Raw genomic sequence first — 14,495 nt, forward strand, 5'->3', positions numbered from 1 at the left:
AAACAGTTAAACTGTCACTGATAAGCCTGAATTTGCAAATAAATGACACTTGTACACCTTTATACAAATTAAAAATTCATTATAATTTATTATACTTTTGAAAATAACTCTATTTATTGTTCCACATCCGTCCGCCATATTTGTAATTTTTTCTGACAAAAGTTGTGAATGCTGGAATTGCCTTTACCTCTCACCTCTAAGGAAGCATCGGATGCTCCCTCGTTGTTCAGTCAGATTATCGCTTCAAAATAAGACACCTCAGTAGGCAGCATTTTAAGGCATCTAAGAAATTAGACAGCCCTCTTTTTGGGAGTGCACGTAAGTAAAATGCGTCTATGTTGAGAGCTCACTAGGGCTGCGTCCGAAATCGCATACTTCCATACTGAACAGTACGCGAAAGCAGTACGCGAGAGCGGGTAGTATGTCAGAATACGTAGTATTCATTAAACAGTATGCAAAAAGACAGAATAAATTTTGTGTGATTTTAAAGAACTGTGGTGATATGACATCGTGCATCATGTGACATTGGTAAGATGGTGAATGTAGTACGTCTGAAATTGCGTGCATACTGCACACTTGCGTACTGAAAGAGCGTACTGCTTTACCAGTCGAGCAGTGTGCACTGCCTCGAATTTAGAACGTACTGTTAAAGGATGCAGCCTAGGTTTTCGAGCAGACCCAAAGTGTCAGCCATACTGACTCAGCAGTGAACTAACTCAAGTTCCCAGGTCAATAGTGGGATGCCTCATATAAGCACAAGGTAATAGATCATTGGGTAGGATGCTTAACACAATAATGAGTTGCAGTTCTTTGAATGGAACACATTTTTTTGAATCTTGACGTAAAGATTTTACACACTTGAAAGAGTATGTGATAGTCATGGGATAAAACTGTACAATTACTCCTTCAGTTTTGGGCGATTTTAAAAAAATATGACCAAATCTGCTAGGTTTGAATATACCTACATCTTAAATGATTTAATCTTAGATAATTATGAAGCCATTTGAACTTTGTGGCATGACTTTACAAATTCCTCTTTAGTGATTATGATTGACTACAGCTGGAGACTTCTTTGAGCCCCTATACAGCCCGAATCATAATCATTATTATAGAGAGGTTTAGGGAGATCTTCCTAGACTTCAGAAAGACAGGCTTGTTACTTGAAGCCATTTCTAAGCGGCTTTGGGTCTCAGATCATATGTACGAACAATTGTTTATGCGTAGAAAGCATGACTGATGGTCCGGATGGTTAAATGTAATTTGAGAACTACCAAAACCAGGTCTGTTGTGAATTAAAGGGCTGCATGAAAATCAACATCTTAACGTTTCATGGTGGAAAAATCATAGAAATAAAAAAAGTAAAAGATAGATAAACTAATCGTGGTCATGCTGTATGGTCATTCTGACTCATTAAACCGTAATAAATTAAAATTAATTATTATTTTTTTCTTTTTTAACAAGGATGCATTCAAACCTCATTCAGTCACAGACAAAAAGTTGCAGAAAACATTAAAGTCCCAAGATTTCATGACATGTTTACAGTCCTGAATTCCTAAGTACCTTATATGTAAAATGATTATTAAATCATAAAGCAGTAATTTGCAACTTACAATACATAAAATTTTAGGTTTTGTTGTAAATGTATCCTTCTCCTTTTTAATGCCTGATGTGTGTCCCCAATACTTTGGGACCGGTGTATATTCACCACTTTGTTTTCCTTTTTCATCACTTCAAATGTTTCAGGACTGAAGACGCTTTTTTAGAAAAGAGCGTCTTAATGTGTCACAAACAGAAAAAAGTTAAAGAGCTAGAAAGAGCCAAATTCACAGTGAAAGAGAAACTGACAATTACTACAATTACTGACTGTAGTCCATCTGTTTATCTGCATACTTTGTTAGCCCCCTTTCATGCTGTTCTTCAATGGTCAGGACTCTCCCAGGACCACCACAGAGCAGGTATTATTTGGGTGGTGGATCATTCTCAGCACTGCAGTGACACTGACATGGTGGTGGTGTGTTAGTGTGTGTTGTGCTGGTATGAGTGGATCAGACACAGCAGCGCTGATGGAGTTTTTAAATACTGTGTCCACTCACTGTCCACTCTATTAGACACTCCTACCTAGTTGGTCCACCTTGTAGATGTAAAGTCAGAGATGATCGCTCATCTATTGCTGCTGTTTGAGTTGGTCATCTTCTAGACCTTCATCAGTGGTCACAGGACGCCGCCCACAGGGTGCTGTTGTCTGGATATTTTTGGTTGGTTGACTATTCTCAGTCCAGCAGTGAGGTGTTTAAAAACTCAGTCAGCGCTGCTGTGTCTTATCTACTCATACCAGCACAACACACACTAACACACCACCACCATGTCAGTGTCACTGCAGTGCTGAGAATGATCCACCACCTAAATAATACCTACTCTGTGGTGGTCCTGGGAGAGTCCTGACCATTGAAGAACAGCATGAAAGGGGGCTTACAAAGCATGCAATGCAGAGAAACAGATAGACTACAGTCAGTAATTGTAGAACTACAAAGTGCTTCTATATGGTAAGTGGAGCTGATAAAATGGGCAGTGAGAGTCAAAACAAGGAGGTGGTTTTAATGTTATGGCTGATCAGTGTATATCGTTTAGGGACTGAAGGGATTGTTTTATATTCTTATATGATACAAGTCTAAAACAATGCAATCATCATTATTATATTTTCAGCTAAATAATGCACTCACATTTATTGATAAAATGGACTGGACTGCAGGCAGGCCAGTTTAGCACCAGCACCCCTTGATTATACAGCCTGCAGAGTAAAATAAGCATGTATGTCCCCATTGACATTATTTAGTTGACAGCATGTTGTATATTGCTCACAGATATTTTTTTGGTTGTATTGTTAATACTATGTACTGTAGAGGGTGCAATACTTAAAATCTTTGCAACTGCTTGTTGAGGAACTTAGTTTCGAAGGTTTTATGTTATTCACAGGCACTTTTTTAATGTGTCAAGCCTTGACCTGTTACTCATATAAGACTAGACGCTTCCTGGATAATCCTTTTGTACTCAAGCATGACTGAATCTTCATTTCACAATGTTTCTAGTCTTAAATTGACCCTATTCATAGCTTTTAGGCTCCTAACCCTTAAGACAGATGACATGATGAAGACAAAAAATAGTGAGAAGACAAAAAAATGTAAGTGCTAAATTAACCAGTCAGATTTGGATTGAACAAGAAAGCATTTCCTAAACGGACTAAGTATTTAAATCTCTCTTTCTCACTCGCATTCTCACTCTGTCTTTATCTCGCTCTGTCTCTCACTTTTACATCAGTAGGTAGTGTAAATGAAAAGAATATCAGTAGGAAAAGGTGCTCTGGAAACACATTATACACACAGCGATAATTATCAGCCCGGGAGTGTTAGCAGACCTGAATCTCAACGTGTGTGTGTAGCTGAGGTGTTTTTTCTTAGCATGCATAAAATGCAGCATTTTATCACCTTGTCAGCCATGGATTTTTAAAATGACAAGTTTATTTTTTTTTTACTTTTGGCACTGCAAGGCAAAGAAAAAGAAAACTTTTTTTTTTCCAGCAAGGCACAATTAGGACGCTTTGCTCTGCTGTTTATCCAGCCACTGAAACCATTTAAAGCTCCTTTTTTATTCCAAGCCCCCCACACACAAACTCTTACAGCCCTGGATGGGTTACAGTAGTTAATGAAAACACATTCAGTGCTTCTCAGCTCTAACAAAGAAGAAACAAAACAGAAGATGAACAGATAAATAAAGATGGACAGAAAAGAAAGTCTAAATGCTTTGAAAGTCGACAAGTCAAAGAACTTTCCAGAACTTGATAAACCCCACACTCTCGTCAGTTCTCTTTCCTCATCCTCCCGTTTTAAAAGAGCCGTTCAGCAGAACTTTCATAAACACACATTTTTCATTCACCACAAATGTGTTCAATCAACCAAGACATTATTCACAAAGCTAACAATAAACGTGCCAGAACAGGTTTCTTATTTTAAAGCTACAGAAATGTTTTCAGTTAGCTAGCTGACAAATTGTTATTTATAAAAATAAACATAATAGTAGTAATATAGTCTCCATCCACAGTTATTGGCACCTCTGTAAAATGAGTTAAAAAAATCCATCTCTTTGTGAGTTAGCTTAGTCTTACACTAAAAAACAAACAAAAAAATCCAACCTTTATTTTAAGTACATTTGAACTTAAAATCCACTAATTGTTATATATGTAGTACTGTATATTGAATAATTATTATATATGTATCTAAAATATGTATACAGTATTTTATGTAAAAATATTATATATAAAAGAATTCATAATTTATAAATAATATATAATTTATTTTCCATAAAATATGTGTCTATAAAACCATCCATAGTCTTGGGCTGGGCGGCTACATGAACAACGATTGGCTGTTGTTCATAGGGTGGGATGAGCCGGACCAGGGTTCCTCAGAACTGGTGCAATTATGACCTCTGCTGGCTGATTGATGGTGCCTGCGCAGAGTTGGGGAATAATGCTGATCAGAGTGTGGCTCTCCGTGCACAAGGCTGATCTGCATATGAACTCGCCTCGTGCAGGTGAAAGGATGCAGTCGGTACTGCACACGTGTCGGAGGGAGCGTGTGACAGTCTTGCTCTCCTCAATCGGGGTGGGGGTCAGCGTAACGCAATTGGATTGTAAAAAAATTGGATGTGCTAAAAAATTGGGAGAAAAAGGGACAAAATGCATAAAAATAAAATCTATATACATATATTTTACATATACTCTGTCTTTCGAACCACACATAAAATCACTATCCAGGTCGGCCTTCTACCATTTAGGTAATATTGCCCGTATTCGCCCTTTACTGTCCTCTAGGGCTGCGGAGACTCTGGTCCATGCTTTTGTGACCTCTCGGCTGGACTATTGCAACTCTCTGCTTTACGGGCTTCCTTCCAGGTCACTTCGCCCCCTGCAAATTGTTCAAAACTCCGCTGCTCGGATCCTCACTCACACTAAAAAATATGATCGCATCACTCCTGTCCTCATGCAGCTTCACTGGCTGCCCATTAATAAGCGTATTCAATATAAAATTCTGCTTCTCACTTTTAAAGCACTTCATGGGTCAGGTCCGGCTTACTTGATGGACCTTCTCAGGTTCCACACTCCATCTAGGAATTTAAGGTCATCAGATGCTGGTTTTCCTGGTTGTTCCTAGGCACAGGCTCAGTACCATGGGTGGTCGTTCCTTTAGTGTTGCTGCCCCCTCACTCTGGAACTCTCTTCCTTCCTCTTTACGTTCTACTTTCTCTCTCTCTCTGAATTTAAAATTCTCCTAAAGACTCACCTTTACTCTCAGCACTTTCTCACTTCTTCTTCTGCTGGTTCAGTGTGATTGCTTTATTTTCTGTTTGTGTGATTGTTTAACTTTCTGTTCAATTTTGTGTGATAGATTATTTTCTGTTCATCTTCTGCGATGTATTTATTTTCTGTTTATTTTCTGTGTGTTCGCTATCCTTAATGTAAAGCGACCTTGGGTTTGTGAAAGGCGCTATATAAGTATAACTTATTATTATTATTATTTTATTTTAAATTGTAATATATAAAATTTAAATAATATACATATATATATATATATATATATATATATATATATATATATATATATATATATGTATATATATATATATATATATATATATGTATATATATATATATATATATATATATGTATATATATATATATATATATATATATATATATATATATATATATATATATTTTTTTTTTAAATGAAATAATTATTATATGTAAACAATAAATCATATATTGTTAACTGGCTGCCTCTGTCAAGGAACATTAATCCAAAACTTATGTCCAGATAAACACAAAATTTTTTGCTGAACAATTTAGGCTTAGATAAATATAATGAGTATAATGAGTAAAAATTCATCTTTTGGTAAATTAGCTTAATCTTACACTGAAAAACAGAAAAAAACATATACATAACGTAAAATTATTGTTTATAAAAGGATTAATATTCCAGTCCTTTCTGTCTACACACTAACACACACACATTACAGAAGAAGTGCAGTTATATTAGCAAAGGCAGGTTGTACTAAATATTAAATGCAGGGATGCCAATAATTGTGGCACATGTGGTTTAGTTAAAATAAGCATTTCCTGATGAGGGATATTTTTCTCTTTAAATAAATTATTTATATTTTCTCACTGTAAGATTTAGCCAATTTACCAAAAGGTGTAAATCGTACAACAGTTTTACTCATCTTTACCACGGGTGCCAATAACATGTATTTACAGGGGACTGTAAATATTTTACTAGAGAAGGATTAGTTTTACTCTCATGCTAAAGGTTTTGCATGTTTTCACGGTCTGTGTCAGTTTTCTCCAACTTTATTTAAGGGACACGATTTACTTCTTTAAATAAAACAAGTCAACTTTAAGTCTGTGCTTTTTTGATAAAACACAACAGGGACTTTTTTTACTGCATTTTCTCCCAATCCTAACTAGCAGATACAAAGTTTTAGGTGAGAAAGTTGTTTTTGGGTGTAATATTGTACCACTATATTTTTAGAAATAATTATCAGTGTATCTGCTGTGTGAAAACATGGTATGTGCAGCATTCTATTATAACATTAGTTTAACTTTATTTCTTGTGTTATTATATACACTGAACAACTAAACAGCTAAACAACTTGCTTTAAGTAACATATATACAGCTTTTGTCACATATTGCTTGTAAGGATTTTACACCTGCTTGTATATATCTTATTTATTATAGTACTTTGTCTGTAGCTTCAACGTTAAACCAAACAAGCAAACATCTGCTGTCAAAAATTTCACTGCCGAATGACTGTGGAAAGTTAAAAACCATGTACTGTATATTGTAATGGTTACATTAGATTCTTATATTTATTAGCTAATTAAAATCAGGTGAAGGGCTAAAATAGTGTTTTGTATGCTTGTGTGCAGGGGTGTAGTGCTACGAATTTTGGGCCATAAAAACTTGTAGGTTTGCCAATATATATATAGTTTAATATATGTTTTACTTAGTAATTATAAGTCAGTGGTAAGAAAGGATTATAATGAAGTATCATTATTTATTTTAAAATATATATACTTGACCTTGACAGTCATTGATGTGCTTTTACTAAATAAAGAATAATATACAGTATAAACCTACACATCATATACAATACATGTATATTTGCCCCTGCCAACCATTGACATGCTATTACTAAATAAAGAATAATGTATAAACCTACATATCATACACAATAAATATATATTTGCCCCTGCCAACCACTGACATGCTATTACTAAATAAAGAATAATGTATAAACCTACACATCATATACAAGAAACATATATTTGCCCTTGCCAGTCATTGACGTGCTATTACTAAATAAAGAATAATGTATACACCTACACATCATATACAAGAAATATCAATGATACAGCACTTGTAAGCCCCTGTTTTAGTCAAAGCTCTTCGGATCATACCAAGAGCTACACACACCTCTGAATGTGTGAGTGCCCAGGATCTGTGTGTGTTTATGTGGGAATGTTTACAGCCTCAGCTTGTTAGCTTGAACTTAACCACAAGGCTTACACATCTGAAACAGATACACACCACACTGCCACCACTCACAAAGTGGATTTGACTCTTCACTGTTGCTGTCTAATTACACCTCCTTTCATTTCCTTAGTTTCCCTGTTTTCACATATTTAAATCCCACCACAAAACCCTAATCCTAACCCTAACTGTTTCTGTCATCATCAGATCAGTCCGCTCAAAGGTCCTCTGAGCGGAGGAACCCTTCTTGCAGTGCAGGGGAGGAACCTAGGACGCAGAGTGGAGGACGTTGAGGTCAATATTGGGGATGTACCCTGCCAGCTGCTGCCACAGCGCTACACTGTTTCAGTCGAGTGAGTCTCTACACACAAACAGTATTTCTACAGATGAATACTTCTATTAATTTCCATTCATAGATAAAATACAGCTGCTTAGATAAAGGAGCAGATGATACAAGTTTGAGCATTTAGCTTCAGTATGAATACAAAATCAGTGTTTATTTCTATTTTACTACTATATACTGATCAGCCATAACATTAAAACCACCTCCTTGTTTCTACACCCACTGTCCATTTTATCAGCTCCACTTACCATATAGAAGCACTTTGTAGTTCTACAATTACTGACTGTAGTCCATCTGTTTCTCTACATACTTTTTTAACCTGCTTTCACCCTGTTCTTTACTAGTCAGGTCCCCCACAGGACCACCACAAAGCAGGTATTATTTAGGTGGTGGATCATTCTCAGCACTGCAGTGACACCGACATGGTGGTGGTGTGTTAGTGTGTGTTGTGCTGGTATGAGTGGAGTTTTTTAAATACCGTGTCCACTCACTCTCCACTCTATTAGACACTCCTACCTAGTTGGTCCGCCTTGTAGATGTAAAGTCAGAGACGATCACTCATCTATTGCTGCAGTTTAAGTTTAATGTTTAAAAACTCCATCAGTTCTGCTGTGTCTGATCCACTCATACCAGCACAACACACACTAACACACCACCACCATGTAAGGATTTGTAACCCTTAATATCTAGTGACTCTTGCTAGGGATCCTAGAATCAGCCCAATTGTGTGTGTGTGTGTTTATGTGGGAATGTTTATAGTCTAAGCTTGCTAGTTTAAAATTTACCCACAAGGCTTTCACAGAGATCATTAATCTAGGAATAAAGGTGAGACTTTATTTACTTTACTTTATTGTGGGTTAGCATGAGTAAGCTGCTGTGCGCTCTTTACACAGCTGCCTCTAAATGAATGCTAGTATCATTTACTAATCCGCTAGGTAAGCATCACCTATTATTGTGTGTATTTGCACACACACACTCATTACACACACACATACAAACCCACATTATACTACACAATGCTTGTTTGTTTGCTCAGGTGACTACTACTATAGCTGATTGACTCCTGCGCTTCTGTGAAAGCTTTGAATAGTAAGTGTAACTGAAGAGCATGAAGTGATTAAACTGAGATCAAACTGTGCATTGTTCCTAAAATGTCAGTTCACAAAGCCACACACATCCATACAGATCATATCTAACTCATCATCTGGTGTATTTCTGAACAGGCTTCTGTAGTAAGCAGGGCTTAATGTGACTAAAAACACAAGATCTACCCTGCACGCTTTGTTTAACCACTAACTTTCAAAAAATAACGTGAGCTGAATGTAAATCAAAATTTCATGCTACGTTTTCTCAGCACAGCACGGTATTATTAAAAATCCATTTTCACTAGGAAAGGCTATTTGTAGCTGGTGATTTTGTTACATTAAGTCACGCCTGGCTGATTTTACATTATGAGTTTAGAATCTCTCAGGAAAGTTCTGCCTTTTGGCTTTATTACACCCAGTTTGTCTCCCGCCCTGCTGTTATATGGATTCATTGATCAGTGGACATGATTCAGTTTTAGAACAGTTGGCATCAATGTGGTGTCATTATCAATATGATCCTAAATTAGCTACACATCTGAGTGACCATAATAATAAAAATTAAATTGTAATTTCTGATTTCTGTTTATATCATAAAAAGGGTTATATTGTTATTTATTTATTAAAAACAGCTGATATTTTGGCAGAAGAACATCCAAGGAATATATATCACCAAGGAATCAAACAATATATATTTTTTAAAATATCACCAAGGAAACAAACGATATATATTTTTAAAAATATCACCAAGAAATCAAACGATATACAGTATATATGTATTTATATATCACCAAGGAATCAAATGATATATATATATATATATATGTATATATACAGTTGCAATCAGAAATATTCAACACCCTCACCTCAAAAGACATTATAGTGATGTTGGTGAAAAATAATGACAATAAATGACAAAAAAAACTAATTAAATGACAAAACATATTTATTGACACATATTTTAGTTATTTTGACAACAGAAGTTGACTTAACTTTGAAGTTCAAATGAAAAATATAAATCTTTTAACACACGTGCATGTGCACTATTATTCAACCCCCAGCTTCAGTACTTTGTGGAGCATCCTTTAGTTTTTATAACTTCTAACAAACATTTTCGGTTCACAAGTTCTGACAAGCTTCTTACACCTCTCGATTGGAATCTTTGCCCATTCTTCATGTGCAAAAACCTCTAGCTCAGTGATGTTTGATGGCTTTTGTGCTACAACTGTCTTCCTTAAATCCCACCAAAGACTTTCAATCAGATTTAAATCTGGTGACTGAGAAGGCCACTCCAGGATGTTCCAGGATCTTTTTCTCAACCAAGCTTTGGTTGATTTGGGAGGTGTGCTTGGGATCAGTGTCTTGCTGGAGAGTCCACTGACCACCAAAGGTTTAATTTGTCAACAGAAGGCATCACATTCCTCTTTAAAATGGCCTGGTATTTCTGGGAATCCATGATGCCAGGTACACGATCAAGATTGCCAGTTCCTGCTGCAGAAAAACAGCCCCACATCATCAATGACCCACCTCCATGCTTGACTGTGGGGATGGTATTCTTCTGGTCATAAGCCTGGCCTTTCGCATGCCAGACATACCGCTGGTCCATATGTACACACAGTTCCAGTTTGGTTTTATCAGTCCATAGAACTGTCTCCCAAAACTCTGTAGTCTTATCCAAATTCCTCCTAGCATATTCTAGTCTACTCTTGATGTTCCTTGTGGTCAAGAGTGGAGTGCGTCTTGGAGTCAGTGATGTTCCTTGTTTATTCAGTGCATGTCTTATAGTTGCCACTGAAGCACTTGTACCAGCCTTCATCAGGTCATCCTGTAGGTGTCTTGCACCCACACTGGGGTTTTTCTTAGTTGTCCTGACTAAGTTGCTAAAGGCCTTTGATGAAATGTTGGGCTTTCTTCCCTGGCCAGCCAGGTTTGCAGCTGTTCCATAAGTTTGAAACTTCCTTATAATGCTCCCAATGGTCTCTCTTGGAATGTTAAATTATTTGGACATCTTCTTATACGTAAGGGCCTTTAGGTGTGATGAAATAATCTCCTCTCTCAGCTTTTGTGGAAGCTCCTTTGTCTTTTCCATGATTGCAACTGAACTTGAATACCTTCATGGGTGGGGTTTATATATGCATCACAGCTAAAGCAAATAAAGGATCCATATAGAGTTCCCAAAGGCTTAATTATGTTTCAACTCTACTTTAGGCCATAAAAAACTGTCAGAAAGCTTTGAGAACAACAATATTATGTAGGGGTTGAATAATTGAGACATGGCTATGTTAACAAAATATACTGTTACACACAAATACTTCCTAGTGCATTTTCTGTTTTAAATTTGTCTATCACACAACTCATAAACAAGTCATTCAAAGAAGAATCTTGCTCTTTGGAAAAACTTTAATTGATAAATCCTTAAAATCTTAGGGGGGTTGAATATTTCTGATTGCAACTGTATATATATATATATATATATTACCAAGGAATCAAACGATATATATATATATTTATATATCACCAAGGAATCAAACGATATATATATTTTTTAAATATCACCAAGAAATCAAATGATATATATATTTTTATATATCACCGAGAAATCAAACAACATATATATTTTTTTAAATATCACCAAGGAATCAAACGATATATATATTTGTATATACAGTGGGGTCAAAAAGTATTTAGTCAGCCACTGATTGTGCAAGTTCTCCTACTTAGAAACATGAGAGAGGTCTGTAATTTTCATCGTAGGTACACTTCAACTATGAGACACAAAATGAGAAAAAAAAATCCAGGAAATCACATTGTAGGATTTTTTAAGAATTTATTCGTAAATTAAGGTGGAAAATAAGTATTTGGTCAATAACAAACAAGCAAGATTTCTGGCTCTCACAGACCTGTAACTTCTTCTTTAAGAAGCTCTTCTGTCCTCCACTCGTTACCTGTATTAATGGCACCTGTTTGACCTCGTTATCTGTATAAAAGACACCTGTTCACAGCCTCAAACAGTCAGACTCCAAACTCAACCATGGCCAAGACCAAAGAGCTGTCGAAGGACACCAGGAAGAAAATTGTAGACCTGCACCAGGCTGGGAAGAGTAAATCTACAATAGGCAAGCAGGTTGGTGTGAATAAATCAACTGTGGGAACAATTGTAAGAAAATGGAAGACATACAAGACCATTGATAATCTCCCTTGGGGTCAAGATCTCATCCCGTGGGGTCAAAATGATCATGAGAACTACACGGAGGGACCTGATGAATGACCTGAAGAGAGCTGAGACCAAAGTAACAAAGGCTACCATCAGTAACACACTACGCCGAGAGGGAGTCAAATCCTTCAGTGCCAGGCGTGTCCCCCTGCTTAAGCCAGTACGTGTCTAGGCCCGTCTGAAGTTTGCCAGAGAGCATATGGATGATCCAGAAGAGGATTGGGAGAATATCATGTGGTCAGATGAAACCAAAATGGAACTTTTTGGTAAAAACTCAACTCGTCGTGTTTGGAGGAAGAAGAATGCTGAGTTGCATCCCAAGAACACCATACCTACTGAGAAGCATGGGGGTGGAAACATCATGCTTTGGGGCTGTTTTTCTGCAAAGGGGACAGAACGACTGATCCGTGTTAAGGGAAGAATGAACAGGGCCATGTATCGTGAGATTTTAAGCCAAAACCTCCTTCCATCAGTGAGAGCATTGAAGATGGAACGTGGCTGGGTCTTCCAGCATGACAATGATCTCAAACACACCGCTCGGGCAACGAAGGAGTGGCTCCGTAAAAAGCATTTCAAGGTCCTGGAGTGGCCTAGCCAGTCTCCAGACCTCAACCCCATAGAAAATTTGTGGAGGGAGTTGAAAGTCCGTGTTGCCCAGCGACAGCCCCAAAACATCACTGCTCTAGAAGAGATCTGCATGGAGGAATGGGCCAAAATACCAGCTACAGTGTGTGCAAACCTGGTGAAGACTTACAGGAAACGTTTGACCTCTGTCATTGCCAACAAAGGTTAAGTATTGAGTTGAACTTTTGTTATTGACCAAATACTTATTTTCCACCATAATTTACAAATAAATTCTTTAAAAATCCTACAATGGATTTTTGTTTCTCATTTTGTTTCTCATAGTTGAAGTGTACCTATGATGAAAATTACAGACTTCTCTCATCTTTCTAAGTAGGAGAACCTGCACAATCAGTGGCTGACTAAATACTTTTTGGCCCCACTGTATCACCAAGAAATCAAACAAGATATATACAGTATATATATACAGTATGTACAGTATGTACAGTGTATCACAAAAGTGAGTACACCCCTCACATTTCTGCAGATATTTTATTATATCTTTTCATGGGACAACACTATAGAAATAAAACTTGGATATAACTTAGAGTAGTCAGTGTACAGCTTGTATAGCAGAGTAGATTTACTGTCTTCTGAAAATAACTCAACACACAGCCATTCATGTCTAAATGGCTGGCAACATAAGTGAGTACACCCCACAGTGAACATGTCCAAATTGTGCCCAAAGTGTCAATATTTTGTGTGACCACCATTATTATCCAGCACTGCCTTAACCCTCCTGGGCATGGAATTCACCAGAGCTGCACAGGTTGCTACTGGAATCCTCTTCCACTCCTCCATGATGACATCACGGAGCTGGTGGATGTTAGACACCTTGAACTCCTCCACCTTCCACTTGAGGATGCGCCACAGGTGCTCAATTGGGTTTAGTCCATCACCTTTACCTTCAGCTTCCTCAGCAAGGCAGTTGTCATCTTGGAGGTTGTGTTTGGGGTCGTTATCCTGTTGGAAAACTGCCATGAGGCCCAGTTTTCGAAGGGAGGGGATCATGCTCTGTTTCAGAATGTCACAGTACATGTTGGAATTCATGTTTCCCTCAATGAACCGCAGCTCCCCAGTGCCAGCAACACTCAGCACACCATGATGCTACCACCACCATGCTTGACTGTAGGCAAGATACAGTTGTCTTGGTACTTCTCACCAGGGCGCCGCCACACATGCTGGACACCATCTGAGCCAAACAAGTTTATCTTGGTCTCGTCAGACCACAGGGCATTCCAGTAATCCATGTTCTTGGACTGCTTGTTTTCAGCAAACTGTTTGCTGGCTTTCTTGTGCGTCAGCTTGCTTCTGGGATGACGACCATGCAGACCGAGTTGATGCAGTGTGCGGCTTATGGTCTGAGCACTGACAGGCTGACCTCCCACGTCTTCAACCTCTGCAGCAATGCTGGCAGCACTCGTGTCTATTTTTTAAAGCCAACCTCGGGATATGACGCCGAACACGTGGACTCAACTTCTTTGGTCGACCCTGGCGAAGCCTGTTCCGAGTGGAACCTGTACTGGAAAACCGCTGTATGATCTTGGCCACCATGCTGTAGCTCAGTTTCAGGGTGTTAGCAATCTTCTTATAGCCCAGGCCATCTTTGTGGAGAGCAACAATTCTATTTCTCAAATCCTCAGAGAGT

General features: G+C 37.7%; 1 protein-coding gene across 1 annotated transcript in view; it reads left to right on the forward strand.

The window, feature by feature from the left end:
* Positions 1 to 14,495, forward strand: part of plxnd1 (plexin D1) — a 183,804-nt gene that overhangs the window by 77,017 nt on the left and 92,292 nt on the right. Inside the window, exon 13 of the mRNA XM_062999159.1 lies at positions 7,795 to 7,940. Within this exon, the coding sequence (XP_062855229.1) occupies positions 7,795 to 7,940 (146 nt within the window). The remainder of the gene's footprint in view (positions 1 to 7,794; positions 7,941 to 14,495) is intronic.

The sequence above is a fragment of the Trichomycterus rosablanca genome, chromosome 7 (assembly GCF_030014385.1).
Source record: "Trichomycterus rosablanca isolate fTriRos1 chromosome 7, fTriRos1.hap1, whole genome shotgun sequence".
Lineage (NCBI taxonomy): Eukaryota > Metazoa > Chordata > Actinopteri > Siluriformes > Trichomycteridae > Trichomycterus > Trichomycterus rosablanca.